At 37.0% G+C, this 27114-nt stretch overlaps 3 protein-coding genes across 19 annotated transcripts in view; all 3 read right to left on the bottom strand.

Annotated features, from left to right (window-relative positions):
* Positions 1-7039, bottom strand: part of zgc:136971 — a 47421-nt gene extending 40382 nt beyond the window's left edge. For 4 of the 11 annotated variants that reach the window (XR_012383821.1, XM_073909834.1, XM_073909831.1 and 1 more), the window contains exons 1-5: positions 1465-1949; positions 1240-1372; positions 1013-1139; positions 844-919; positions 687-762 (exon numbers count right to left, since the gene is read on the bottom strand). Coding sequence is in view for 10 of the 11 variants with exons in the window: in XM_073909834.1 (XP_073765935.1) it covers positions 687-762; positions 844-919; positions 1013-1139; positions 1240-1366 (406 nt within the window). In the remaining variant the exon portion in view is untranslated. Of the gene's footprint in view, positions 1-686; positions 763-843; positions 920-1012; positions 1140-1239; positions 1373-1464; positions 1950-3188; positions 3587-5103; positions 5171-5376; positions 5697-6350; positions 6523-6958 lie in introns of those variants that run through there. The other 7 variants (XM_073909830.1, XM_073909829.1, XM_017357370.3 and 4 more) reach the window with 4 other exon arrangements.
* Positions 7040-7272: 233 nt separating this feature from the next.
* Positions 7273-24391, bottom strand: ifrd2 (interferon-related developmental regulator 2). Of its 5 annotated transcripts, none has more exons than XR_012383678.1 (13): positions 24001-24391; positions 20218-20277; positions 17218-17331; positions 17052-17133; positions 16760-16884; positions 14968-15125; positions 14832-14885; positions 14169-14347; positions 11578-12916; positions 9649-10605; positions 9359-9487; positions 8342-8434; positions 7273-8154 (listed from the first exon to the last, which is right to left on the bottom strand). XR_012383678.1 is itself a non-coding variant. In XM_005167029.6 (13 exons), the coding sequence occupies exons 1-13, from the start codon at positions 24047-24049 to the stop codon at positions 8074-8076; spliced, it is 1368 nt and encodes a 455-aa protein (XP_005167086.1). In that variant the 5' UTR covers positions 24050-24391; the 3' UTR covers positions 7273-8073.
* Positions 24392-25205: 814 nt separating this feature from the next.
* amt (aminomethyltransferase) overlaps positions 25206-27114 on the bottom strand; it is a 13050-nt gene continuing 11141 nt past the window's right edge. For 2 of the 3 annotated variants that reach the window (XM_073909360.1, XM_073909359.1), the window contains exon 9: positions 25206-26738. In XM_073909360.1, coding sequence (XP_073765461.1) covers positions 26563-26738 — 176 coding nt within the window. In that variant the 3' untranslated portion in view covers positions 25206-26562. 3 annotated transcript variants of the gene reach the window in all.

Below are 27114 nucleotides of genomic sequence, written 5' to 3'. Positions count from 1 at the left end.
AAAACATCATATGGAGAACTGCCTATTTTTATTTTGATATTAGCAACTTAACAGACACCAAAAATGTTGAGGCGTCATGTAGCTACATATTCATGAGACCATCATCTTTGAAAAAATTCATAAAAAATAAAATATATACACATATATATATATATATATATATATATATATATATATATATATATATATATGACCATCATCTTCACTGTAGATCTTTGATGATCAGTCAGATGTGCACAGCTCTCACCTGAGGTACACTGTGCTTAAAGCACCCGCTGACTGCCTGGAGCTCAGACGCGCACGCATACGCTGCAGTGCATGTCCGATTGTTTGTGTAGTCACGTGATGTGTGTTTTCAGCGGTATAGTGTGGACGAAGAGCTGTTCAGAAACGCTAGGTGAAACGCAAGTGTGGACGAGAACTAAAACAGATTAGTGTAAACAGGGCCTCAGAGTACATATGTTTACTCACACAAAGTTTTGTCAGTCCAAATAAATCAAATCAGAGTTCACATTTTGTCTTGGTTATACATCTAAAAAAGAAGTGGACATATAGTTTTTTTTTAGATTAGGACTACAAAAAAATCAGCCGAAGAGTCACATTTTCACTAATACCCATTTTTGGTTAACCTGTTTGTGATTCTAGAACCCTGTTGTGCAACACATGCAGAAATAAATGTTTCTTACCATCTTCGTACACTCTTCCATGCTTATTCAGAGCCGTAAGATCCAAGCTTTTTTCCAGACCATTTTGGCCCCAAACCTACCAAAAGAAAAAAACAACGAGGTTTAAGCATTTTTGTCACTTCAAAATGTAATAAAAGTCTAATATATCCACCATTACCTCTAAATACTGGTGTCCTGCTTCTGCCCGGATTACAGCTTGAAGAGTCCCAGACGGAGACTGGCAGCTGAGCAACCTGAGTGAGAGATGATCATTTATGTGTATTCAGAGCTCTTTGTACCTCAAGATGAATACATGAATATATCAATATCGTTCATATATTACTTACTCGTTCTCTATTTGTGAGCTGGTTCCAGATGGCAAAACGTGCTCTACTGTGTCGTGTTTACACAGTAAAGTCCATGTCTTAGAAAACTGCAGTTTCACACCTCTCTCCAAATCACACTGACTCCATCCTACAGGGAAAGACAGTAGATAAGCCAGCAAATTAACGTGCTCATATCACTAAAGACCATACATCTAACGTTACATGACAGAACTGTAAATTAAACTCACTGGTCAATACTGTGATGCATCGCTTTTTATTGGCAGTGTCCAGCAGTTCGTCAGCAATCACAGAGGCAGAAATGGGCACAGGGAACCGCATACAGTGCCTGAACACATCTCTGATTTCACTCTCCATTGCAATCTTGACACCACAAAACAGCAGACATAGAAAATAAACAATGTTAGTAAACAAACCACAATCATCCTTAGGTGTTGACTCATTTTTAAACTTACCAATTTGAAACTTTTTAGATCTGTCTGACATTTTATTTCTCCCTATATCTATATATAAAGTTAAGTTACATATACTTACTATTACTGCATAGTAGTGCACACCATTATACATAACGATTAAATATTGCTTTATGTAGCGCAAATAATCCTAATCAGCTACTAGTTACACATCTAGTCAAGTTTTGGCGACATATAACAACAGATATCTCTCGCTGGCTTTTGATTAAAGAGATGTATACTGACAATAAGAAAGCAACATGTTATTAAAGGTGAGAGTCCTGACACTAAAAAGTAGAAGCGGTTTCTTTTGCACCTTAAAATAGATGTAAATCAAATGGAGACAAGCTGGCTAAAATAACAACATCAGAAACGCCACCGCAACGCATTTTAACTACAGTAACGTTAATCCACGTGCGTCGATTGAAGCGGTCTGTCGTGACATTCGAGAGAGATCGGAGAAGATGGCTAGACTGTGGGTAAGAGCCGCTTCACCCGCGGTCAAAGCGCTTTATGAACGGACGCATCCATTCTGCAGGCTTTGAAGGGGGGTTCGGTCTGCATGATCATCACACTTTCGAGGCTACCAGAAAAAGACCGTCTGCAAAATTACTGTTGCTATTTGTTTTTAATCTAAACTGAAATTTAGGTTTATTATTTATATTTATAAAATGATTCATATTATGGTCTTGCTATGACTCCAAAAGAATATACGTGTAAATTAGCAGGGATTCAAAGAGAAGTCATTGTTAAAGGGATAGTCACCCACAAATTGAAATCTGTGATCATCAATCTATTTCTGAAAATCTGTGTCATAAAAAAAGGTTTAGGGAGACACAAAATGCACTAGATGGACTTTTATTTGATTACCCATTTAAGACTTAAAGGGATAGTTCACCCAAAATAAAAGTTCTGTCATCATTTAATCACTTGTTCAAAATGTTTTTTTTTTCTTCTGCTAAACAAATACAAACACAAAAAAAAGATGTTTTGGTTCTTTCAGATGCATGCTTGCATTGTTCCATTAAAATGGAGTATACTGCATATATTTTGGATTCACTGCATATTTGGAGTTTTGGATAAAAAATTTTTCACATGCGTATATTCTGACCACAGGTCAGCTTAAAGCAGAGTGCCCAAACCTTTTCTTGTAAGGGGCCAAAAATCAAACTTAATTGACGGCTGTGGGCCGAGGTTAAACATACCAAATCGTATTAAATTGAATCTGCCTTGGTTTACTAAAATAGTTGCTAATAATTAAAAATAACTAGCTGTTAACAAATGTATAACAAATGTTGCTTTAAATCATATATTTTTTTACCGATGAAGTATCATTTTTATTGTTTTGTAATGAACCTATTATATTAAAAATATAAGTAATCTTATTTATAACACAAAGGAGTTCAGTGATAAATGCACTAGTCAAGCTGCTAATGCCTTTATCTTGATTTGCTCGCCGATGTCTTGTGCATCTTACAGTATTTACATTTTAAAGGTTTAATTATTTACAAAATTTAAATAACACAATATTTTTGTAGGTTCTTAATTCAATAAAAAACAAAAGGTTATGTTAAATTCAAAATAGCGATCTCTGTCAAAAGTAATCACTCCAACCAACTTCCCATTATTCTCCCTCTCTTTTCAGATGGGATGGCGGGCTGTACTTACTTTGCGCAGTTCTAGCTTGAAATCTGCAATTTTCTGATCTGAATTTCTCCTCCCCTCACCTTCTGTTGTTGCCACACTGGTAGTCTCTGCTGTTTTGGGATTTTCATCTGAACAGGCGCAGATTTCTCCTGGTTTGAAACATGATCTGGGTGCTTCCTTCTTAAATGCACCTGCAGATTCTTCCTGTGCATCATTAAACCACAGAAAGGACACAGATCTTGAGCATCTGCTCTGGAGCGTTGTGGGACGGTGCTTTCTACAGGTGAGTGTCCAGAGAACATCTCATTGACCAACGTCTGTATGGCGACATCAGCCTCTGTAGGATGAGGACTGGCAGCAGAATGTGAAACGGTGGGCTCTGTGACAGACGGATTGACCTCTGGAGGATCTTCTTCATCCCTTGGGGACTGAGATGGGTCATCTGTTCTTTCCTGCTCCACCATAATCCCTCCTTCACCTGAGATTAAGGAAAGTAAAATCGTCTAGAGCAGGAGTAACCACATTTTTTCTTACGTAGGGCCAAAATCCAAACTTAATTGAGAGTAGTGGGCCGAAGCAAAATATAACAAACTAAATTACGTTAAAGTTGCCATGGTAGCTTCCTAATTTAATAATATTAAATATATATAAATATATAAGAAAAAAAACTTTAATCAGAAATTATAAATATAGTTTACATCTTATAATGTACTTCTTACAATAAAATCATAAACGATCTCATTTATAACACATTTATATATATATTTTTTAATTTACGAAAACAAGATATTTTCACTTGATAGTGAAATATATGTGTCCTAATAGTATTTTTTTACTAATTTATAGTTATTCATTTAATATTGAGTAGGATATTGTGATTTTTTTTTTTTGAAAGTCTACTTTCACAAACTTGACACCTTCAAACCACTGCAGAAATGTTCTAACCAACAGGCCCCTGTCAGTAAGCTACGTTTCTTAATAAATAAGCTACATTAAATTAAAAGCAATAACATTTTTTTTTTTTAATCATTCCAAGTTTAAATGTTGGAACATTCTAAACGAATAGGGCATAAGGAAGATAACTAGGAAAAGAACTCAGCCAGGAACTATGTTCATAAATACAGCTCGAGAGGTGTATTTGCAAGCGTACAAGTTTGCGATGCAGTTTGTGAATATTCATTGCAACGAAGGATTTGGGCAACGCCAAATCAACGAACTATGTTTGTAATGATGCCACTTGCGACCTTAGTTGGCTAACGATGGTTTTTGGAAATGCACCCCAGATTAGTAACTCTTCAATTAGAGGGGGTGTTTATAAGACTGTCGTAAAACTTTTATAATCATGCTATTACACATGAATATGAATAAGATTTTATGCATGCTTATGACATTTAGTGTCATTGGCTCAGTTATGTCATTTTAATTGTAAAGGTGTCATTGTTTGAGATGTTTTTGTCATGACAACTTGACATTACAAACCAAACATAAATTGTCACAAATCTGTCATAAACATGAATGTCATAAGACCATTCTAATTTTTTTTTAATTTTAAAACCACTTCATTATTATTTTCTTTACCTCAACTACAGTGATATAAATGACATTTGTAGTTATGAAATGTCACTAAATAATAATGACATCGTTATAAATTTATTTATCCACTGAAAAAGGTGATCAGAAAAATATTTATGACACATTTATAATGGCCTCGTCATATAATGTGTATGATGGTAAATGTCAAGTTGTCGTGACAAAGACAGTTTGTGATGTATTCGTTTGTCAAGTTTTCATAACAAAGACGTATTAAATATTGTCCTCATTGCATTTAAAATAAGACAACCTAGCTAATTACAGTTGTAATAGGCATGTGTAAAATCTCTTTCACATTCACATAAACTCAATACAATTATTTACATTTGTTCCAAAGATAAATTTGATGAATATGTGGTGCACTGAAGATGGCAGGTCATTGCATTACACAGAATGTTTTATCACCTGTGGACTCTTGGTTTGGAATCTCTGATTCACTGGGCCCGTGGCTCACCATCTTCTCGCATGCAGCCTGCACAGTATGAAAGGGTTTTAGATGTTTATGACACAAACAACCATGAAACCGTGCATATTTTTTAGCATTTATTTGTAATAAAATTTTTAATATAACATATCTGTGGGTGAATTAAATGCATCCAAATCTAATAAAACCATTTAAAAATATTCTATATGTTATAAATGGTATAAAATATATTATTAAGGTATAACATACAATACCTTTTTAGAGCACAAATGATTTTCAAAATTTGTTTTTCTCCTCCTCATTTTCAGAGCTTCTTCAGAAATCAGGCCCTTGCGTTCCTCACTGACAAGAGTCTCCTCAACACTGCCAGTCTCAGAAACAGTCATACGAAGATCTTGTTCTGGTGAAATCCCCTCCGATTTTAACTCCACTACTGTAATCTTAGTTTTTTTGCTCTCACACATTGCTAAGTGCTTTAGAAAACCGTCTTTTCTCATGAAAGTGGATGTGCAGCTGACGCAGTGAAAGTGGGGAGCAGTTCGGCAATTCAAATGACATTTGAAAATGAAGAACTCTGTGGAGGAAAGAAAATCATTTTTATTAGAGACAGATGTAATGCTTAATGATTTAGGTAGGGCGACGTGGTGGTGCAGTAGGTAATGCTGACGCCATACAGCAAAAAGGTCGCTGGTTCGGGCCTCGGCTGAGTCAGTTGGCGTTTCTGTGTGGAGTTTGCATGTTCTCCTTGTGTTGGCGTGGGTTTCCTCTGGGTGCTCCGGTGTCCCCCACAAGGCCAAAGACATGGGTAAGCTAAATTGTCCATAGTGTATATGTGTGAATGTGAGTGTATGGGTGTTTCCCAGTGATGGGTTGCATCTGGAAGGGCAACTGCTGCATAAAACATAACTTGGGGTAAGATGGTGGTTCATTCCACTGTGGCGACCCTTGATTAATAAAGGGACTAAGCCGAAAAGAAAATGAATGAATGAATGAATAATATATAAAACGTTTATATCGAAAAAGTTAAAAAGGACTGCTACTTAACACGTAATTTCAGAAAAAAAACATTAGTAGATCTTTATTAACATTTGAGATATTATGTATTAGCATGAAACGTTAATCTAAACCCATAGTTTTTCCTAAATACAGATAAACACAATTTTTAAAATTTTCCCATAAATTATATATACACACACATTTCAGTCTTTTATTTCTCATATGCACTTGCCTTTGTGGCGTATTGCTCTTCTTCTGTGACCCTGTAAATGTTTAACACATTTGCTCTTGATGGTGGGTTTGAACATCTCAGGCCCACAGAAAGGACAGTGGTACAAGGAACAGCAGTCATCACATCTCTGGAGAGTTGGCTGCTCGTCTCCGCGCAAAATAGTTTTGTGAAGCTTTGAAATATAAAGGAACAAACATCATTTTAACATGGCTCATGGTGACGAACGCTTTGGAAAACTCAACATCTATAATTTCTCATCTCTTCAATAGGATTTTAATTCAACGTTAAACTAGATTTGTCAGCACCCAACTCTGCATTTAAAACAATAAAATGTAGCCGGATCCAACAAATAGTATGTTTTAATCTGGTTTAATGTCAGTGTTTGATGGATGAAACCGTAAAAAAAACTATCGATATGTATTCATAAATCTCTGATCCACTGACGGACTCCTCCAGCCAAGGGCCGATTTTCAGGTCTGCAGCTGATCCCTCATTCACCTGCAGCGCTTTTTACGTAAGTTACTGTTAAAATATCACGTCCCTTATGACACAATGAAAAGTTTTAGATCTAACATTGCCATCATTCAAGTGGAAACTGCATAATTTACCTCTGAATGTTGACTTGTATGGCTGAACATTTTGGTCAAACTTGTTACGAGTGTTTAATCCAAAACACCGCGAGAAGCCATGAGAGCATACGTACATCTTTTCAATTTAAAAGTCTCAATATAATCTTTACATAATAAAAGTCACAGGAGAGTCTCAACATAACAATAACAGTAAATTCAAATAAGATGAACTGACTGCACCAAAACAATACATTTTAATTATTCAAATATGTAATGAAATTTACAAATGAGACCACTTTTTTCTTCATGTCCATTTGTCTTGATTAAAAAATAAAAAAACTTCCAACACTGTGAAGAATTATTACATAATTTATTGTTTTCTCATTCAAAACCTTGCTTTTTAAATACAGTACTTTCACCTTAGAGAAAAGTCATGACAAGGTGGTTTAAGATTTTTCATAAAGAAATTCAAACAAATAGCAAATGTTGAAGCATGATCTAAATAGGCAGAAATAAGCACAGGGTTGTGGGTACAGGAAGAAGGAACCATAGGATACTGGGAACCAATAAAAAGCAGACTTTCAGCAGATGAGTAGAGTTATGATGTAAAACATGGTTACTTTAGTGGCAGTGAAAGAGGTTTAACAAAACTGCTTAAACCATCCTGCAGTCTGAGATGCCTTTTCATTTTCTTGCATCACCACTTGTGCATCAGTAGAGTCCATTTATAAAATGCATATAGAAAAACTACAAAGATTTCATTTTTCTTGGCCTCGTTCTTTGTTGCAGAGCTGTAAAAAGTTGATATTTCTGTGATAAAAATTCTCCATTTTCCCCAAAAAACTCACGAGGAGGTAAAACAGAAAGGCTGAATACAGCCTTAAAAGAGGTTGTTGTGAAGATAGAATATTTTATGTCTGTTTAATTGAAGGATTCCTAGCGTTCACACACTGTGATGTTAAATAAAACACAACACCGCATACACACACACACACACACACACATGCACACGCTCAGCCTTTCACACACACACAGGCAGACACATACGTCCATGGTCAAGTCTCTGGCATGGAAGTTGATCAAACTATATTTTCAAGTGAGCCGAGGGGATTTTAAGGATGTAGTGTTTCTCTCTCAGTGTTTCATCTTCATCCTCACATCACATCAGCACGTTTGTCCCTCACTTTGTTCCTTAATTTAGTCCGAGCTTTGAATGCAGCAGAGTTAAACAGGTGCTGTTAAGAGACAAACATCAGTTAGAATAAGATGCACAGAAAGATGTTAAATTCATGAAAAAGTGTGTGTTTTGGCAAACACACACCTACAAAACATTAATTTATTCTGTAAATTTGACTTTGTGATGTCAGAATGACTGCTTGGCTTATTATGTTTACAGATGACAAGGGTTTTATGTAAGATTACCCTCTCGGTGCGAGAGATCTTGCTGGCCTTGACAGATGCATCCAGGATGAGAGGAGGTCCAAGGCCAAAAATATCCCTCAGCAAAGGATTAAACTACAGAAACAGAAATAAAACACTCTTTAGAACAAACAGTACCAAGTAAAACATATCAACCAAGTGGTTTCTAAAGAGACTGACTCTAAATTATAGATGGCCAGAAGCTGTTATTAATATTGGCATCAGGGGTTAATTAGACATTTTTAACCAATCAGTATGGGCTCTGTGCATTCACACGAAAAGTGACGCGGCTCATCATTGCTGATGTGGGCGAGGAGAGTTGAAATCAACTCAACTCTACGGCAATGAGCTATGATGCAGTTCAGCGACAACCCACTGCTTGAGGATTCCAGAGAACACTGTCCTGTGAACATGGGTTCTGACCACACTGTTCCCAAAAATTAGATTATTGCCGTAGCTGGATTTCAATTATTTACCACATGTCCCTGTTTGATTACACTGATGGAGTTACTGATGTGTGTTAATGTTATATATTTTTGTAAGAAGCAGGAATCGCATGTTGACTATACTGACAGTAAAAAACAATATTGCTACTTCAGAATATTTCATACATATGGACATACTGGATAGGTGAAGCAAAGCCACACCACATGCAATAACTTTATCCTCCCTTGTAGTTAATTTCTTATAAGATGCGCAACATTTTCCAGCTAGAAAGCACGTTTTTGTGCGGAAATAAAACTGATCTGCTGATATGCTGCAACAGCCACTTTAAATACAAGATCAATGTAGTGAATTTTGATGCTTTCGTAGGGGCACTGTAAAAGGCAGACAGTGATGTTGTCAGGGCAGCCAGAGTGAATTTTAACGCTCTTGCCTTCAAAAATGTGAACACACAGTAAGCCAGATTTTTTTATTTACTTTAGCTGTCACACAGATGTCATCCATTGACAGTGGCAGAAAGAACACCTTTGTTTGGAAGTGTGTTGTCAACAGTAACAAGCAACTGGTCCTCCTCACCTGTAGGTGGTGTCTGACTCCAGACTCAAGCACCTCCTTGAAGGCATCATAAATCCTACGGCGCATCCAGCCATCAATATAGATGACCTCAATCCCAAACTGGATCTTCTCATCTGTGAAATCTTCATTCTGAAAGACAAATATGTATTATATATCAATTTCATACTCATCTAGTACGGTTCAGGATCAGTTCAACTTTGACAAAGTATACAATCTTGCTTTAAAATGCTTTTTCTTTTTGAAATTGAAGATACGATTAAAAAAAACAACAATAAAAAGCTCTGATTTACCTCAATGTAGTGCAGCACTTCTCTGAAGATGGAGCGCTGTTTCCTGCGGTCATTTTTAGCACGATGTTTGTTTCCGTCAGTCGCCAGACTCTTCAGACTATCGCACAATGCATCACAGTCTTCATACTCGAACTCCTGAAACACAACACATCATATACACAGTCAACATGCTGAAAGAGTCCTGACACTCAAAATTTACCAACAAAGAGAATAAGTATATATTAATAGGGCTAAGCTATTAATTTAAATCGTATCAAAATTGCATAACAGTACAATTTTTTACGCGTTCATAATGCAGCGTGCCTAAACAGAGCGTAAGAACAGGAGACTGAGCTTAATGATAAATAGCCTGCATAAACAGGGATCAGCACAGTAGAACTTGGTGCCCAAAAACTCAACATCTGTGGTGTGGGGGCTTACTTAGCATACAGAAGGGCTATTCAAGTAGTTTGTCACGGGGGCCGGTTTATGAAAAGCATCCCAAACGAAGGCCCGTAGAGATATGACTTGCTATACGAGTGATAACAAAACTGCATATAAGAGCCCATATGCTGTTTTTTTCCTCCTTAAGACACCCAAATTGGGTTTTTCTACATTAAAATGTGAATATATTGTATTTTGAAACTACATCAGTGCAGTGTACAATAGACTTTCTTTTTTACAAACATAATCAAATGTTGTATTTCAGAGCACAACAAAAGCAGTGCATTGCTGAAGTAGGCTTCTTCTACATTCAGGCACATTCATATGTTACTTTTCAAACTGCATTACAATCAGGGATGCAACAATTATAGATTTTGGTTGTATGATTATGTAGTCTGAAGAATAATCATGCGTTCATGGTTATCATGTCTAATGTAAATTCAAGCTTTATATTAGGTACGTAGCTATTTAGATTACCTGTTGTTGCCATCTGCGTTCATACATACATAATCATTTTAATAATAATTAATCCAACTTTATTGTTTACTTTGCACTGAAAAGGACGGACAACTCTCACTGTGAGATGCTTTTTATTGTGTGCGCCGGGAAAGACGCAAGCGCGTTGCTCAGCTTGTGTGCGCATATTGTCATATGTTCTTACATTAGAAATAACAAACTTGCAAGCGGAAAAGACGGGACGTGGGAATGGCCGCTGCTTTGCGGCGTTGAGAAGCCTTTACGACTGATTAACTGTGACAAATTAAAGCGCAGTTAATAGTGAAATCGGCTAATCATTGCACCCCCTGCTCGCGCCACTCGCTTATGGTGACTCAAGCCTGATTTATACTTCTGCGTCAGGTGACCGGCGTAACCAACGGCGCATGCAACGCGTGTGGCTGTGCATTTATACTTCTGCGCGCTGTCTGTTGGTCTGCATTAACACTTCCGAAACGCTAGTTGGCAGTGAGGTGTAAATGTTCCTCTGTGTCGAGTTTCTTCGCTCCTTTTTTTCTTTTCCTGAACACTTCCTGGATGTGCAAGTGGCTCAAACTCACTCATTTTGAGGCAGGAACCGGCGGACGTGCAACAACTTTAACTATGAGGTAAACACAAAACAAAACTTTCCATCCGGAGCTCCTTCACGGTACTCCACACTTGTAAACAATCGCTCGCGCCATTCGCGCGGCTCTCGGTCTCGTCAGCGCTACCAAGCCGACCAATCACAGAGCTTACGCTACGCGTCGTTGCGACGTGTAGTTACATTTTTTGAGAGGTGCACGTCAGTGACGCCGATGGCCACGGCGAAGGGCTATGCGTCAGCACCGTAGCATACGCCGGTGTTTGACGCAGAAGTATAAATCAGCCTTCACGCTTTGCACAGCTTCTGCATCTCATGCTGTATTGACTGATGCACGTCACTTCATAAATATAGCGACTGTTTTTCCACTGAATTAAATAGATTTTTTATGTCTTGGTTGCACTATTTGGAGGGCTGGAACAAATTGCCTTGGCGGCCTGGTTCGGCCCGCGGGCCGCCAATTGAATAGCCCTGGCATGCAGGAAGGCTGATGCAGAACTAGATAATTTTAATCACCTGTCAGTTACATATCATGCCTAAAAAGTGCGTGTAAAGCGAAAGGTGCATTGCTGCTTTTAGCATTTTTAACGTGCTTTGTGCTCCTTTGTCATGGGTAGGCAACCATTGATGTTTTTGATGTTTTCAACAAGGTGCACCTGGAGTACGTGCACATGTCGCTCCCAATATGCATGTGCAAGCCATGTGCCTCCATTGGAAATAATAAACTTGTGCGTGCAAAGATGTGGCATGTAAACAGCATAGCATTTCATGGAAGCGTCACAAAGAGGTCTATGCATGGTGAAAAAAAATCTGTGGACAAAGAAAAGAATCAGAGCCTTGAGTTCGACTGTTATAGAAACATTTTCTAACACAAACACAGTTACACCTTTACTATGTGATTTTTATTTTTTTGCCTTATGTCCATTTTAGAGACATGTTACAGGTCTCACAGGTAAAACATCTGTGTGTCAAAATCGTGATTAATCGCAATGTTGTTAAAAAAAAATCATGATCAGTTTCTTTTGTCCATATTGCAAAGCCCTATCTATTACTACCACTAAAAACAACAGAGACAGTATTAATCAGCTTTTTAATGTAGTGTTTAGGGCTGCACGATTAATCGAAAAAAGATCACGATCTCGATTTTATCCTAAACGCTTCCCTACGATTCAGCCAATTATATTTTCAAGGTCAGGAAAAAAGTGTAAAGGTGAATGTACAAGTCTTCACAGCAACATGTACACCTCCAAATGGTGTTAAAAGTGTCACATACTGTATTTTATAGGGTATATTTGTGCCAAAAATAATTTCTGTCTAATGTTCACGGATGCAAAATCGCACGTGAGCCGATTCACTGTTTGTTTACTACCGAGAGGACGCGCGCGTGGCCGTCTGATGACTACTTCAGTGAACAGAGCCTGCATAGGCTGTGAATAACAGGTAATAAAGTTGTAAATAACGTTCACCTTGTTGCACAGAGTGATCGTTTGATAGCTGTGAGGGGACTCTGGGAGTATGATTTGCACGTGTGTGTGTTTTTTTCTCTCTCACAGTGACGAAGGTCATGAGCCGCACTCGGAAATAAAAATGAAACAGATGCGCACATCATTTAAATGATCATATCGCATTTTATACAGACTCCCGTTCTCTATACAAACCTGATCAATGTCTCGGCCCAGTTCATACAGCAGAGCGATGGTCTCTCCCACAGCAATCCTGAAGTTTACCTCACTGCTTTCTAAACATGCATGCAGACGAGGTAAGTGGCTGAAAAACAGATAAAGATCATGTTACAGGCTTGTTTGTCTATGTATATTCTATCTGGGTGTTGTCATATCGCTTGTTGTTAAAATGTTAAATAAAACACACTGAAGCATTATCGCTTTATCTTCATTATTCATGCTGGCTTGGATTATAGATAAGCTTTATATTGATGTCCTGCAAAACAACATTCATTCATTTATTTTCCTTTAGCTAAGTCTCTACTTCAGAGGTTGTCACAGCGGAATGAACCACCAACTATTCCAGCATGTGTTTTATGCAGCGAATGCCCTTTCAGCTGCAACCCAGTATTGGGAATCACACACATGCACTGCATACAATTTAGCTTACCCAATTTACCTGTACCGCATGTCTTTGAACTGTGGGGGAAACCAGAGCACCTGGAAGAAACCCCAACAAACACAGGGATAACATGCAAATCCACACCGAAATGCCAAGTGGCCAGCCAGGGCTCGAACCAGTGAACTTCTTGCTGTGAGGTGACAGTGCTAACCACTGAGCCACCATGCTACTCGCAACAACATTTCACAGGAAATTCAATTATTACTAAAAAAGACAACCAGCAACCATCTAAGTGCCCCTTTTAACTCTGATTGGTGGCTTTTTGACCTTTTGAGACATTTGAAAAGGTAACTTCTAGCCCTCAGTGTAGTAACAAATATATTTGAAATGTTTTAGCATTTATCACCTTTAACATGATAACACTTTCTTTTTAATAGGTTAAAATAATTAAAAAAAAAAAAATTTTTATTAATTGATACACCGGCAGGTAAAAGCTGCTGTTCTCTCTCTTGGTTGTTGTAATAGCACTAAGGCAGGGGTGTTAAACTCAGTTCGTGCTTCAACACACTTATGCCATGGTCACACTAGATTGTGTTTGCAATATTATGTTGTATTGCGCTGCGAAAAGGGGTGGGATTAAACACTATTGTTAGACATTGATAAAAGCCAGTGATTGGTATAGATTTTAAATTTCTGTAGAGAGGTAACGTTTTGATCTATTAATCTAACAAAGTTACATGATGCGATTTCGCATGTCACCAAACTTCAAATGCAGTAAATACGAAACTTGGGTGCATAGGGTGCACATTGTGGTGTGTTTAAGCAACTTTTTGGCCCCGATGCAGGCGACTTGACAAGACAGGAATTTTTCATTACAGCTGAAGCTTAGATTTCAGCTTATTGTGTCATGGTATTTAAGCTTACTGAATAAATCTATGGACAGGTGCATACTCACTGGTTGAGAATGGTGTTGATGTGTGATGCAGGACAGAGGGTGCAGAGCAGAGCCCAAGCCTGTAGGGCAGCGCTGTGGAGAGCAGGGGTCCCGGCTTTGACAGAGGGCAGAGAGCCATCGCCTAGAGGATACGCACCCACAAACACACTCTCCAAGTGTCCAAGAGATTTCAGCAGATCCTGACAAAGACAGATGACAGTAGTTCAAATTTGCAAATCTATAAATATTCAAACATTGAGCTGTGCAATATTATACTTGTTTATTTTGTGATACTATTTGTAATACTTCTTTGACATACATGAGCGCAATATTACACACCCTTACAGGAATACAAAAAATAATGAATAACATTATTGTGAGAAAGTTGAAATCTTGAAAGTACATCGTTTACATTTTGCAATTATTTTAATGCTCGCTTATGTTGGACCTGTAATCATTCATATTTGAAAGTGTTTTATATTTTAGTAATACTTATTTTATTTTTATTTCTACATTAATCAAACATTTGCCCAAAAGTTCTAAATAGCATGAAATATTATCACAGTAAATTACCAAGTCCATTACATATGGCCAATATACATTTAAATATATAATTTTACAGAAATGGTACTGTGTCATATCACTCAACCCAATTCATAAGCATTTTATAAGAGCAGTTCTTACCTCTGCATCATCCGAGGCAGACACATAGCAGCACATGCCTAGAGCCCGAGCACACTGAGGAAAAAAGTTTGAGAATTAAGAAAACAATAACATTTTAGAGGCCAGTGTTAACAACATAACTGAAGGCATCACTCACACTCTGCCGTGCTGCCAGGCTGGCACAGCTGTCAATCAGAATGGTGCTAAGGACAGGGCGGAGCATTTTAAAGCCCTCCTCCCCTTCGACTCCGCCCCCAAGCTGCAAACACAACAGAGCGAAAACTGTAGCAGCAGCAGCCTGCTCCTCTCCTCCACCTACAGAGAAGGACATTTTACTGAACAATTCAACAATTCATTTGTGCAAATGAACCCACAGATACTTGTACAATAACAACACATCAGTACTACAAAAGATTTTACACTGAAAATAATTATGATGAAAAAATACACAACTAATTTCACTTTTTCATGACCCAAAAACATTAAATTATGCTTTCATCTTATGAATACAGGATGGGCAAAGTCAAAGGTTAATATATTTACAATATGCAAACCCTTATGATTTATTATTTATGTTGCTAAGGTTTGAATTAAGATCATGATATTTTAAAGTTTAATTGTGCAGCTTTGCACTGAATGCATTAATGCAGGCTACACAACCAGTGAAAGAAAACACCTTTAATTTATAACCTAAGAAAGCATTTAGGTCCCACCACATCTTTTTCTGTCATCATTAAATTTTACAGGGAATCCAAAATGCTTTCATACACAGGATTTAAAAGATGTGAGAGACCATCTCTCTGCAAATGTTATAAACGTAGTTTAATCCAACAAGTTTAAAAAAAAGTTATTAATCCACAGGTCACATGCATTCTGAACAGTGTGTTGTGATCCGTACAGATCACGGATCAACCCTTACAGACAATTCATATGAGGGCCCTCTTAACGGTCAAGAACAAGAAAAAAGTGGAAACCTTATGTAATTGATGTACTCAGACATTCTTCCCAGAGTATAAAAGCTCCCTTTTTTCTTGTTGTACATATTGACAGGGCAGTCCAAATCGCTATGAAAATTCTACACTTTAATAATAATGGGCATAATAATAATAATTATTATTATTATTATGTCTTAATCAATTGTTGCTTAACCAAAAGTTTAACATAGTGTAAGATGGCAGAAAACAGTTTGGGTAACTTCATTGACTTTACTGGCAATTGTTCTTGCAAAACTACATCAAAAATTGGAAAAGTATGCAAGTATTCACTCTTATTTTTTAACATGTTCAATTCAATCAGCAGTACAATTTTATTAATGCACATTTTTTGTAAAAATGTTAATATTCATATTTAAAAAAACTATTAATGAGACAATTTGAATCAAATATCATATATGATCAAATTTACACCACCAGCATAACATGATAAGCCATGAAAAAGTGTTTGTACAACAAAATACAGGTAGTATAAAATTGGTTATAATCAAATGAACCTTGAATATTTACAAAAATACGGACAGATATTTCATTGTTTAAATTAGCCCCAGAAATAATCTGCATGTGCAACCACACACTGAGAGAAACCAAAAGTAACCCTAATATATAGTATAGTACTTTAAATATTCAGTAAGTGGGGCGTCAAATACACAGGTGTTTATGCGACTACACAACAATGATAGTGAATTAAAAATATGTTTTGTTGGGCGGAATCAAAAATATTTTTGACGTCAGTTGTGGGCTGGAGGGGGGTCTCCGCAAATGGCCTGCGAGCTCTCAGTTTGAGACCCCTGATATGAATACTTACATTTTGTGAATAAAAGTAACATACAATAGCAAGCACAAAGGTAAATATTAAAAATATTTTCTATATTCAAAAGTGTTTGTACTTAAATTCTTTTACATAATCATATATAGCTCATTTGCATAAGAATAATAACAAATTAATAATCCCACCTTTCTTCAAGCTCCTCTCTAGACAGTCACTGATGGTGTAACGTCTCTCTAAGAGGAACTCATACAGAACCCTAGAGGAAAACGCCATGCGCAGACTTTCTAATGCAGCCAGACGGGTCTTGGCACTGAAACACACACACACACACACACACACACACACACACACACACACACACACACACACACACACACACACACACACACACACACACACACACACAAAGAAAGACAAGGTTGCAAATATTATCTGGTTTTCTTCAACTCTGCCAACTGTTGAGCATAATAATAATACCTTTTGTCCATAAGATTGTCAATGCATTGCTTCAGTTTGTCTTCTGTTTCTTCCTGAGCAGTTTGTTCATCAACCACCTCACCTGTACAGCACAGTTTGTTAGTTTTCAACATTTGATTCAATTATTATTATTTTTAGATTTTTGCTAATAAACTTCTTTGTGTACCTGCGCCCTCTTCTATAACTGACGCACTTTCACTGGCACTGCTATAGTGACTGAGAACATCAGATGCCAAATCATCATCACTCACACCAGTCTCGCCTCTCACCCCGTTCCTCCCTAAAACAGACAGAAGAGACCAGATGAAGAGATGAACAACACATTAGTCTAATATTGTAAATAAATGAGGGAGAAATGACTGTTAGTCATAGTTAGGCAAACATATGGATGTGTCAGAGACTCAGAGTAATAATAAGCAGAGTAATAATGTGTGTTTAATCTGTCCACAAACTTATGTATCTAATACCTGTTTTTATCTGCCATCTGATTCACTTCAGTGCAAAAAAAAAACATCCCTGGAGGAGTGAAAAACCAGTCTGTGCCCTTCAGTTTAGTAGTTTACAGTGTCTCCAATTGACTTTACAATAAACTTTAATAATGGAACTAACATCCCAATTGCCTCAACTCTCATATATACATAATATATATCTCCACACACACTACAAACCCACATCCCAGAAACAACCTCTGATTCAGGTTAAAGTGCAATGTGGCCTTCTGCAAACACACATGATTGCCCACCTGTTAACCCCAGGCCACCAGTAGACCTTTAGTTAATAGCATGAATGGGTTAAAGAAAGATGAGGATTTGTAAAGAGCATGTTTAATTATTTACTAAAATGGAGTGAATAGCCTTTATCATTAAATCCATGCAGGCAAGTAAAGAAATATCCACAGGGACTCCTTTAAATCCTCCTAAAATCAATCACTGATCCTCTCTGGACCATGAATCTAGTCAATCAGATCTCTTTAATGATCAGGCTAATCTTTTAAAGGTAGGTCATGCAGTTCAAACTATTGAAAAGACTCAGTTAAACCACTTCAATGTGTTATTTGGAATTCATTATGATCTAACTTGATAAGTTTGATTTCGTTAGGAGGATTTTAGTAAGGAGATTATTAATTTGTAGTTTTTGTCTGCTTAATGTATATGCTAAATTTTAGGGTCTGTAAGAATTGTTGATTAGGAACCAAGACTGCAGTTCTTAGATGACCACAAACACAACACAAACAATGATGTAAAATAACACCTCAATTAAAATAGTTTTTTTATATTTTAATAAATTCTGAAGGGGTCTGGGAATTATCTGGAAAAACTAACTTTTAAAAAATTCAATATTTTGACTTAGAGGTCAATAAACTTTGAAATATCCTGTACATTACAGAATATATATCATGGCTCGACAAAAAGGACTGCCCAATGTCCCGGGGCCAGCATGCAAGACGCTTGGTATAGTAGACAGGATCGTTACTGGCCCAATCAGGCCAATGCTGCCTTGTCACTAAAGTTTAATTTGGCTGCGACTGTTTGTCAACTGCATGCAAATACATTCTCAGGGTTCACCCTTTCCCGCAGTCAACCTATTCACTGATATTGAGATATTAGAACAACACATTTACAATAAACATATTAAAAGCCTCAAAATACTAAAACACAGCCACAGTAAAAAAACAAACAAACACACATCATCAATATAAATGTGACATCACAAAAGACTTAGAAATAGCAGTTTAATGCCGAGTTCAGATTGCATGATTTTAGCCTAGATTTTTACTCGCTGACAGGTTGAGAAAACGCTGACAAATGCTTAAAATCACAGGCAAATCGTTGCTCATTTACGCGAGTAACAATCACACAGTGTGAACTATCAAAAACGCAATCTGAGAGAATCGCCGATGAGTTGCCGATGCCTGTGAGATATTTGGCATGCTAAATATCTGGAGCTGTCTGGGATTCAAATCATGTCGTGTGATGTGAAATGAGTTGACTAAAAATAACATCGCTGATTGCCTACAGCCAATGAGAGAGCAGCATTCATAAGTGTGGGTACCAGCACCTGCAGGCCAGCGGGAGGAGGATCGGGGAAAATTAAAGCACTCATTTTAAGTTTATTTGGACCCAAGTAATGGAGGAAAAACTAGAGGAAATTTGGCCGGAGGACATGTGTCAGTTTGACTTATCATGAGAGCAATATCACAACTGGGTCATAAAAGAAAGTTGAGGAGAAATGGCTAATTCCCTTCAAACCCAGGTGAGCAAATATGCACATGTTCTACGCCATTAAAGGCTTCGTTCTCATCATGTAGTTAATAACAAAAGATATACTATGTAATTTTGGTTGAGACGTAGTTGGGACGAAGTTGTCAGCGATTCTTTATATTGTAAAGTCATGCAATGTGAACCCCCCTGTCGCCGATCCATATTGCAGTGTAAAGAAAGCAGCGACAAAAAAGCCCAGATAGTCATGCAGTAATAAAACATCTGTAACGCGATTACTTCGAAAATCATGCAGTCTGAACATGGCATAACTGTACTATTAAGACATGCATTAGCAAAAAAATGGATGCTGTGTGGAGGAGGAGTTTGGACAAGTTGAGAGTTAATGGAAAAATGTAAGAAAATTCAAAATGGCCTCTGACTTCAAGGAGTCATTTTGATGCGAATCAGAACAGTTACACAGCCATATTAAATATTTTTACATGAGTTCCAAACATTTCCAGAACTTTCCAGAAGCGTCATCAATTAGTGAAGTGCAAATGACTTCCTTTGTTTGAGTCCTACTGCCATCGTAGAGAAGAAGCCATTGTTAAGACTTTGAGAGACAACAACAGGCTCTAAAGATGATAAATGACTTCTTAAGAGCTAAAAAGAACACATTTCTGCTGTGGTACCAATAAAAAGGTTGTTAGCTTTTACTGATGGTGTGATGGCTGAACATCAGACCAAAAAGCATAAGAAACACTGGCCTGCTGATTTCAAAAGAAAGCAGAAATGACTAGTAAGATGCTTATGGGGAATTTAGGTTCTCGAGATTTTGAAAGGCATTAGATAAATGAGAGATGATGTAAAAAAATACACATGAATGGATATTCACATGCAGCCTGTTGAAAATTAATGGGGTGAGTGAGCGGCATGAGGTCAGAATTAAGATCTCATCACACTACCTGTACGTGACAGCGCAGTTTTTGACAACTGCAGCTGAAGCACTTCCTGTCGAAGTGAGCCTGCTCACAGTGAACAAGAGGAAGAGACTGATTAAACTCGCAGATCAGCAAAACATTTCATCTTTAACAGGAGAACAAAGCCAGTCAACAAGAATAGAGCTCTACAGTCATGAGTCGTGACATCAAAAACACGTGGCATATGATGGCATCAAACTTCCCTGTTGCAACAATCACTGACGTTTTAGTCATTTTAAGTGGGATAATCGAGATATTGACATATGCTGCAAATAATAGGTTGTTTAACATGTATAATAATAACAAAAACTTACATTTGTTAAATCACACATTATTACATTTGTTTTCTTAATGTTAGGTGGAAAATATTGTAGCTGAATTAGTCATTAGCGCTATGACTTACAACGTTTACAAGGAGATCAGTAATCAAATAATTTGCCTTTATCTGAATAAGATAATAATATGATTAAGGTGTTTACATGAGTTGCTTTTTGAATGTTCCTCTCATGATCTCATTTTACATGTTATAGCACATGATTGAATTAACATCATTGTGTCACTATGCCATCCACATTTCTTCCAGTTTCGGGAGTTTAGTTTTTAAATTGTCGACTTTAACTGCAGTTTGGTACTTTCACTTTCATTCAGTAATTTTCGCTGCATTTCGCGATTCAGGTGTCCGTTGTTCGTCTATGACTTGGTAGGTGCAGAAAATAGTGTCAATCAGCCGTGTGTGTATAGTCTATCCTGTTGCAAAATGCAGCGAAAAGTCCTTCATGATGGTAATACTTCGATTAAGGTGTTTACATGTCTGTGCTGCACTTCAATAATGTAAATAAAATCAGCATACTCCACATGTCTTAATTCAATTTCTGTTTAGTTAAACTATGACCTTAATCGGATAAATGCCATCAAAAAATAAAATACAAAATAAATCGCTGTTTACATGATACTCTTAATCAGAGTATTGTCTTAATCGGATTATTGGTGTTCATGTAAATGTACTCAGTTATTTGGCATGAATTAAGAAATTAACATCAGCCAAGATTAATAATAATAAATGTTTTACAAGTAACTTTCATTGGCATTTTGAAGTCCAAACAAAAATTTCATCCATGTTCATTATCATACTTGTATTACTGAATAGCGGCACATGTCTCTATAAGAGATTAGTTCCCACAAGATGTATTGAGTTCTATTTTCCCTCATTTCATTTATGAAACAGCATCTGTGGTAAACAGTATTCAAGTGCCTTTGTGGCGTTACTTACTAAAAAATATGCTTTAGAAATAAAAATAACTGCTAAAAAATGTGTGCTTTCAAAATGATTGGGTGTAATTGACATTGTAGGGAGAATAAAATTGAAAAGCATTTTTTAACAAAATGTTAAAAGCTGATATAAAAACACAGAAAAGCAATAAGGTAAGCAGGGGCAAATTAGGTTTTTGCATGTGAACGCTGACATCCAAACTTTGGAGAGCACTAAACAAGTGCATCGATAAAGGTGTTGTCCCTTGTCCACTTACAAATAAACTCTTGTGTGGTTCATAGGCATGGGACAATAACCGTTTTTAAGGTATAATGCGTTTAGATAAGTCAAGGTTTTAAAACAGACAAAATTTTCTGTAATACCGTTCCTAAGGTATGTGTGAGATTTTTTTTTATTTACGTTTATTTTTTAGGACAGCAGTATCTCCAGCAGGGCCGGAGTGGGACTCCTTTTCAGCCCTGGAGTTTTAAGCTTCAGACCAGCACACCTCAGTTCACGACTGAATATATTAAAATAAGGTCACTTCCAAATCAGTTTCTAATGGCTCTATCACGTGTTTATCAAAAAAAACAGCTGCTTCAACAACCTTAACAGTATTATATACCTTAACAATAATAAAAAAAACAATAATAAATTACTCAAGTGAGGTTCGAACCCAGGTAGGTGGTGTCGTAACACATCGTGCTGTCCACTGGACCACAACGGCTTTTCTTAATGAAGTGAATCATCTGAGTTAACCTACAGGCTGCATCATGCACACAGGGCTGAGAGAAAATAAATCAAGAGCGGAGCTGCGGCAAAATAATGAGTAAAAAGAGTGAGGCTGTGGTCAAATAAATAAATAAACGAAAAAAGTGCGACTGCTGAGAGCAAAAGAGTCTGGAGCTAGGGACACTGGCCCCCGCAGCCAAAAAACAAACTGGCCAACCGGGAATTCTACTGGTCCTCCCGATTAGCCAATCCGAGCCTGATCTCCAGCTAAAATAAGATTTCCAAAGACGCTGTTTTAAATTGAAAAGAAATCTGTGTTTTTGAAACTAAAGACAGCAGAAGTCAATGATTCATTTGAATTATTTATCCTAACGAGTTTATTGTTCAAAATATCATATCTTTCACAAAATAAAATCTATTGTGTTCAAAGGGCAAAAACGTTTTTGTTTTTTACCCAGACAGAAAAAGGAAAATATTTTAGAGCAGTTATCACAATACAGTGATACCGTGATATTTTTGTCAAGATTGTCATACCGTCAGAATAATTAACACAAAACGGAACATAAACAAACCAAGATTTGCATTATTTCGCATTGTCAGATTCCAACTCAAAAAATGACAGTGTCAATGCCAAGTGAACCAGGGTGAAATATGTCATTTTCTCTCTTTGGCTCAGACACCTCACCAGTTTTCTGAGGTTTGACAACACAGCTGCAGATGACATGCTGCCAATAAAAAGGAGCTGAGGAACACAAAATGTGAACACAAAAACTGCAACATGTAAGCTCTGCACATCTAAAATGTGAAGAAATCTACAAAACTGCTCATTTAAGCAAGTGTTTTTCTTTTTTATTAGGTTTTAATTACATTTATTTAAAAACGATGTAATTCGTCGTTATAACTTAAAAATCAAGCAGAGTAGTTAAACAGACAACACAAATTTGCAGCAGTCGCCAGGGGTAAATTGTCAGGAGACCCATTTTTGCCATGCTTGCTTGACCGGCGGCGCCACGCTAGTATCGCCGTGCCCTGCTGGATCTGGTTTTACTGGAGCTGCACGTGCACGAGGAATGCGCGCCGAAACAGCACGTGATGCGGTTCTGCTGCGAGAGAACTTCACAAAAACTCGCTGTAAACCAATAGTACCGTTTAGGCAAATAGTTTAATTTTAATAGGAAACTTCTCAAACCTTACAGGTCGCGTTAGAGGACCGTGAAGGCCCTTTTTCGTGACACTTGAGCTAAATATACACGAGCAGACATGAGCTTCACCTGTCAGGCTGCAGACTGAATAACCCTGACAGTCAATCACTTTGTTTCTATACTTACTGCTGAGATAAGGGCAAACACAGGTAATTATCAGATATTTATTGGTAAATATTTAGTGTATGATGAAAGTAAGAACACTGTCACTTGGATTGAAGTTAAAATGTAAACAGTGCTAAATGGTTGCAGCTTAAAACATAATTCATAACAATGAGTTAGATATATGCTACATAACTTGAACATTTTATAAGTGAAATGAGAAGGTGAAGAAATTAAGATGCTCAGTTTCCTGCTGTCATCCAAAACAAATATGGCATGTACCTCATAGCACATTTTAAATGCATTTTAAAGTGTTTAGAATAAATAATGCACCATTTTGGTAAAGAGTGTGATTACACGAAGAAATTAAACAGATTTGTTATTATTATTAAGACAATTTCACAGGGGAAAAATGCTACAGTAAGATATTTTCCGTGTGGTCAGTTCTTATAACACTGGTGACAGAGGAAGGTGTAAACTCACCCTTACTCGAACTGTTCCCTCCGCGTTTCCCCTTTTTGTTTCGTGGCATTTTGACAGCTGCTCCAAAACACCAACGCCTGAAGGAGACACGCTGTAGACGATGACCAATTTATTACCAGTCCCTGCCGAGAAATCCCTCGCAGAATATCAAAATAATACTGTGATCTGTTCAGTTTGGCCCCCACGTTTGAGGCACCATATGTAAGGTGCGTCTCGCACCGAAATCAAAATACTTATAGTTTCGTCTCAGTTTTAGTATGTATTATCTATGGTTGTCCCCGGGTAACCGATGTCTAATGCCAGGTTGAGATGGTAAATGTTTTTGGAAATGTTTGGGACGGAGTATCGTGCACGTTGCTGCTCCAGATTCCACCATCTTCCCATCGGTAACGGCTTGCAGACCCGGCACGCTCCTCCTCTACGTCTCACACAACAGCATGCATTGTGGGTAATGCAGTTTCCTACTAGGGAATTCTGCTTGTGGCATGTGCGACAGATAAAAAATGACAACTACAATTCCCATAGCCATTCAGAAATGTTTGGTTTGCACAGTCTGCAGAAAAAGTTACAACTTTAAGAACTTTTTCTGTTTAAAAACAATAAGGACGCCAGTCATAATTGTTTGTGTACTTTTATATTTACGGTTTTATTGCTGCATGTAATTCTCACGGAGTGTGACTAACTTTTGGTTCACGTGGCCTTTATGGCACACCGGCCATTAAACCCGCTCTTTAAAACAAGTTTATCAATACCTATGTTTATGTTAACTCAACATAAATCTTATGTATTTTAAATAGGATAACTATAATAACTGCCTGCTCAACCTACTGTATACTATGCATGTATGGTTTATACAGTCCAGAAACATATCTGCAGTCAGGTTAAAATCATATTGTTTACTGCTGCTTAATGTTAAATATACACTTATGGAAACAACTAGAATGTCATTTAGAAATAGTCAGAGCATAAAATGAAAAAGTCAAAATAATAATATTGCCATGTGTTATTTTAGACATATGAATTGTTTATACAACATATACAAATATTTTAACTTTAAAGTTATAAAGGGAAATTATGGAATAACCCTAAATAACATTTTGAAAATTGAAGTGCTCTAAATATATTATTTAAAATTTCGATAACATATCATCATACCTCATAATATGATTTCAAACCTTCACAAAGTGGATGTTAAAGTCTGAATGCACTGTCAACTGTATCTTTTATTGAATTGGCCTTCTCTTCAATCACGTCAACAAATCTGTCGGTTTCTGTTCATTTACAAAACTATCACTGGGAAAACTTCACCATATTTACAGTCATTAACATTCAGAAGACATGTCGAAATCTGCACACTAGTAGATTTATTAACGTTTGTATACCTAAAGTTTGTGCTTCATTTGGTTGTTACTCTTTTCAGTTTTCTGCTGCTGGTACTTGAAAAAACCTCAACACTTTTATTCCACTATCAACCTTTAAAAATTCAATCCAGTCAATAGTACAAGATCACTGTGCTTGTTTTAGTCTTTCCTTGCTTTATATGTTATTATCTGCATTTGTGAAATTGTTATTGTATTGTGTCCCTGCTGCTTCATATCTGCTTTTTATATTGCCTCTTGGCCATGTCGTCATTGTAAATGAGAATTGGTTCTCAATTGACTTACCTGGTTATACAAAGGTTATTATTATTATCATTAGTAGTAGTATGATGATGATGACATGATATCATACCATTATACATCATAAACAAATATTAACATTTTATTTAAACATGCTTTACCCAGCAAATAAAGTACACCCAGAGAATCTGAGTTTTGGTATATAAACTATGGTAACCCTGAGTGACATTTTAGTGATCCACCACCACACCAATCACGTAAAGGTGTATAAAATGTTAACAGAAAAAGGTGTATAATATTAAAATTGTATAAAATGTAATGATTTAATCACTTCCCAAAAATGACACACAAATAGGACTGTTCTTTCAGACAGAAAGGCTTCACAGTGTTGTGGTCTAAAGTTATTAATTACTACAGCATGATGATTAACTACTCTTGAGAAATTAGGCACTTTCCTACACAATTTATGTCAATCCCATTAGAGTTGTTAATTATCTTAATATTGTCAATTACACAAACATTTCAGACAGTAATGCAGTACATTGGCATAAACCAACTAGACTTTTTTAAAGGAATGTTACTCAGGAATCTTTAAAACAGATGTCAGCTTCCCACACCCAAACTAACATTTTAAGTGCTTTATGTTAGACACATACACACGCATACGCACAATAAACAGCAGTGTTGCTTCCTTATATCCTAAACTTGATTCAAACCTCTAGTGAAGTGGTCATCATTTCTGTGTAAGTATTACACAATAATGTGCTGGAATGTATTTTACATACAATTACACACAGAAATATTGTGTAAGTTGGCATTATGGAATGCTCATTGTTGACATGTGTCTCATAACCTCTACTGTTGGTCTTTATTCCAGTGGCAATGACCTCGTCTATAGCAGACCCTCTCATAAACACAGACTGCTTTGTGAGCAGTTGATCTACTATCCCATGTAGTACTTGGTGGGAACGAATGGCATCTTGCTGACCACTGCCGGCACTGCTTTCTTCCTCACTTCTACCTGGATCGATGTGCCCGCTTTACTGAAGGCGGTTTCCACATAGCCCATGGCAACGTTCTGCTTGAGACAGGGGGACGGGCATCCGCTGGTGACCTCGCCTAAAATAAAACAATTTCAGACAAGTCTGGAATGACGTGAAGGCAAGTAAACAATGTTTAACTCTTCCTTTAAAGCAGACCTAATATTCAAAAATCACTTTTATAAGGGGTTTAAGCACAGTTGTTTGGCAACAGTGTGTGAAAATAGCCAGCCTCCAATGATAAATTCATTAATTAATTCTATATTTTATAATCACACTTGATAAAAACAGACTGTAGAAACACTTTGACTGACATTCTCCCATTGTATATGTCATCAGCAGGGGAAAGCCCCACCCATTATTGACAATCTCTCCCTCATTAGCATAGACAGCCCTGAGTGAGAAGCAGACATCCACCATTAGTTTTGACCTGTTGAAGATAAAGTGAGCAACTA

Source organism: Danio rerio, chromosome 8, assembly GCF_049306965.1.
Source record: "Danio rerio strain Tuebingen ecotype United States chromosome 8, GRCz12tu, whole genome shotgun sequence".
In the NCBI taxonomy this organism is placed as follows: Eukaryota; Metazoa; Chordata; class Actinopteri; order Cypriniformes; family Danionidae; genus Danio; species Danio rerio.
This window is presented reverse-complemented; position numbering and strand designations above follow the sequence as displayed.

Bases quoted from the DNA above. Each gene is read 5' to 3' on its own strand.
- ifrd2 (XM_005167029.6), bottom strand. From the start codon at position 24,049: ATGCCACGAAACAAAAAGGGGAAACGCGGAGGGAACAGTTCGAGTAAG. The intron at 17,332-20,217 runs GTAGTGTGATGA...TGTCTGTTTTAG, and splicing joins AACTGCGCTGTCACGTACAG to GGAGGAACGGGGTGAGAGGC. The intron at 8,435-9,358 runs GTGAGGAGGACC...CTGTTTCTGTAG, and splicing joins GAGTCAGACACCACCTACAG to TTTAATCCTTTGCTGAGGGA.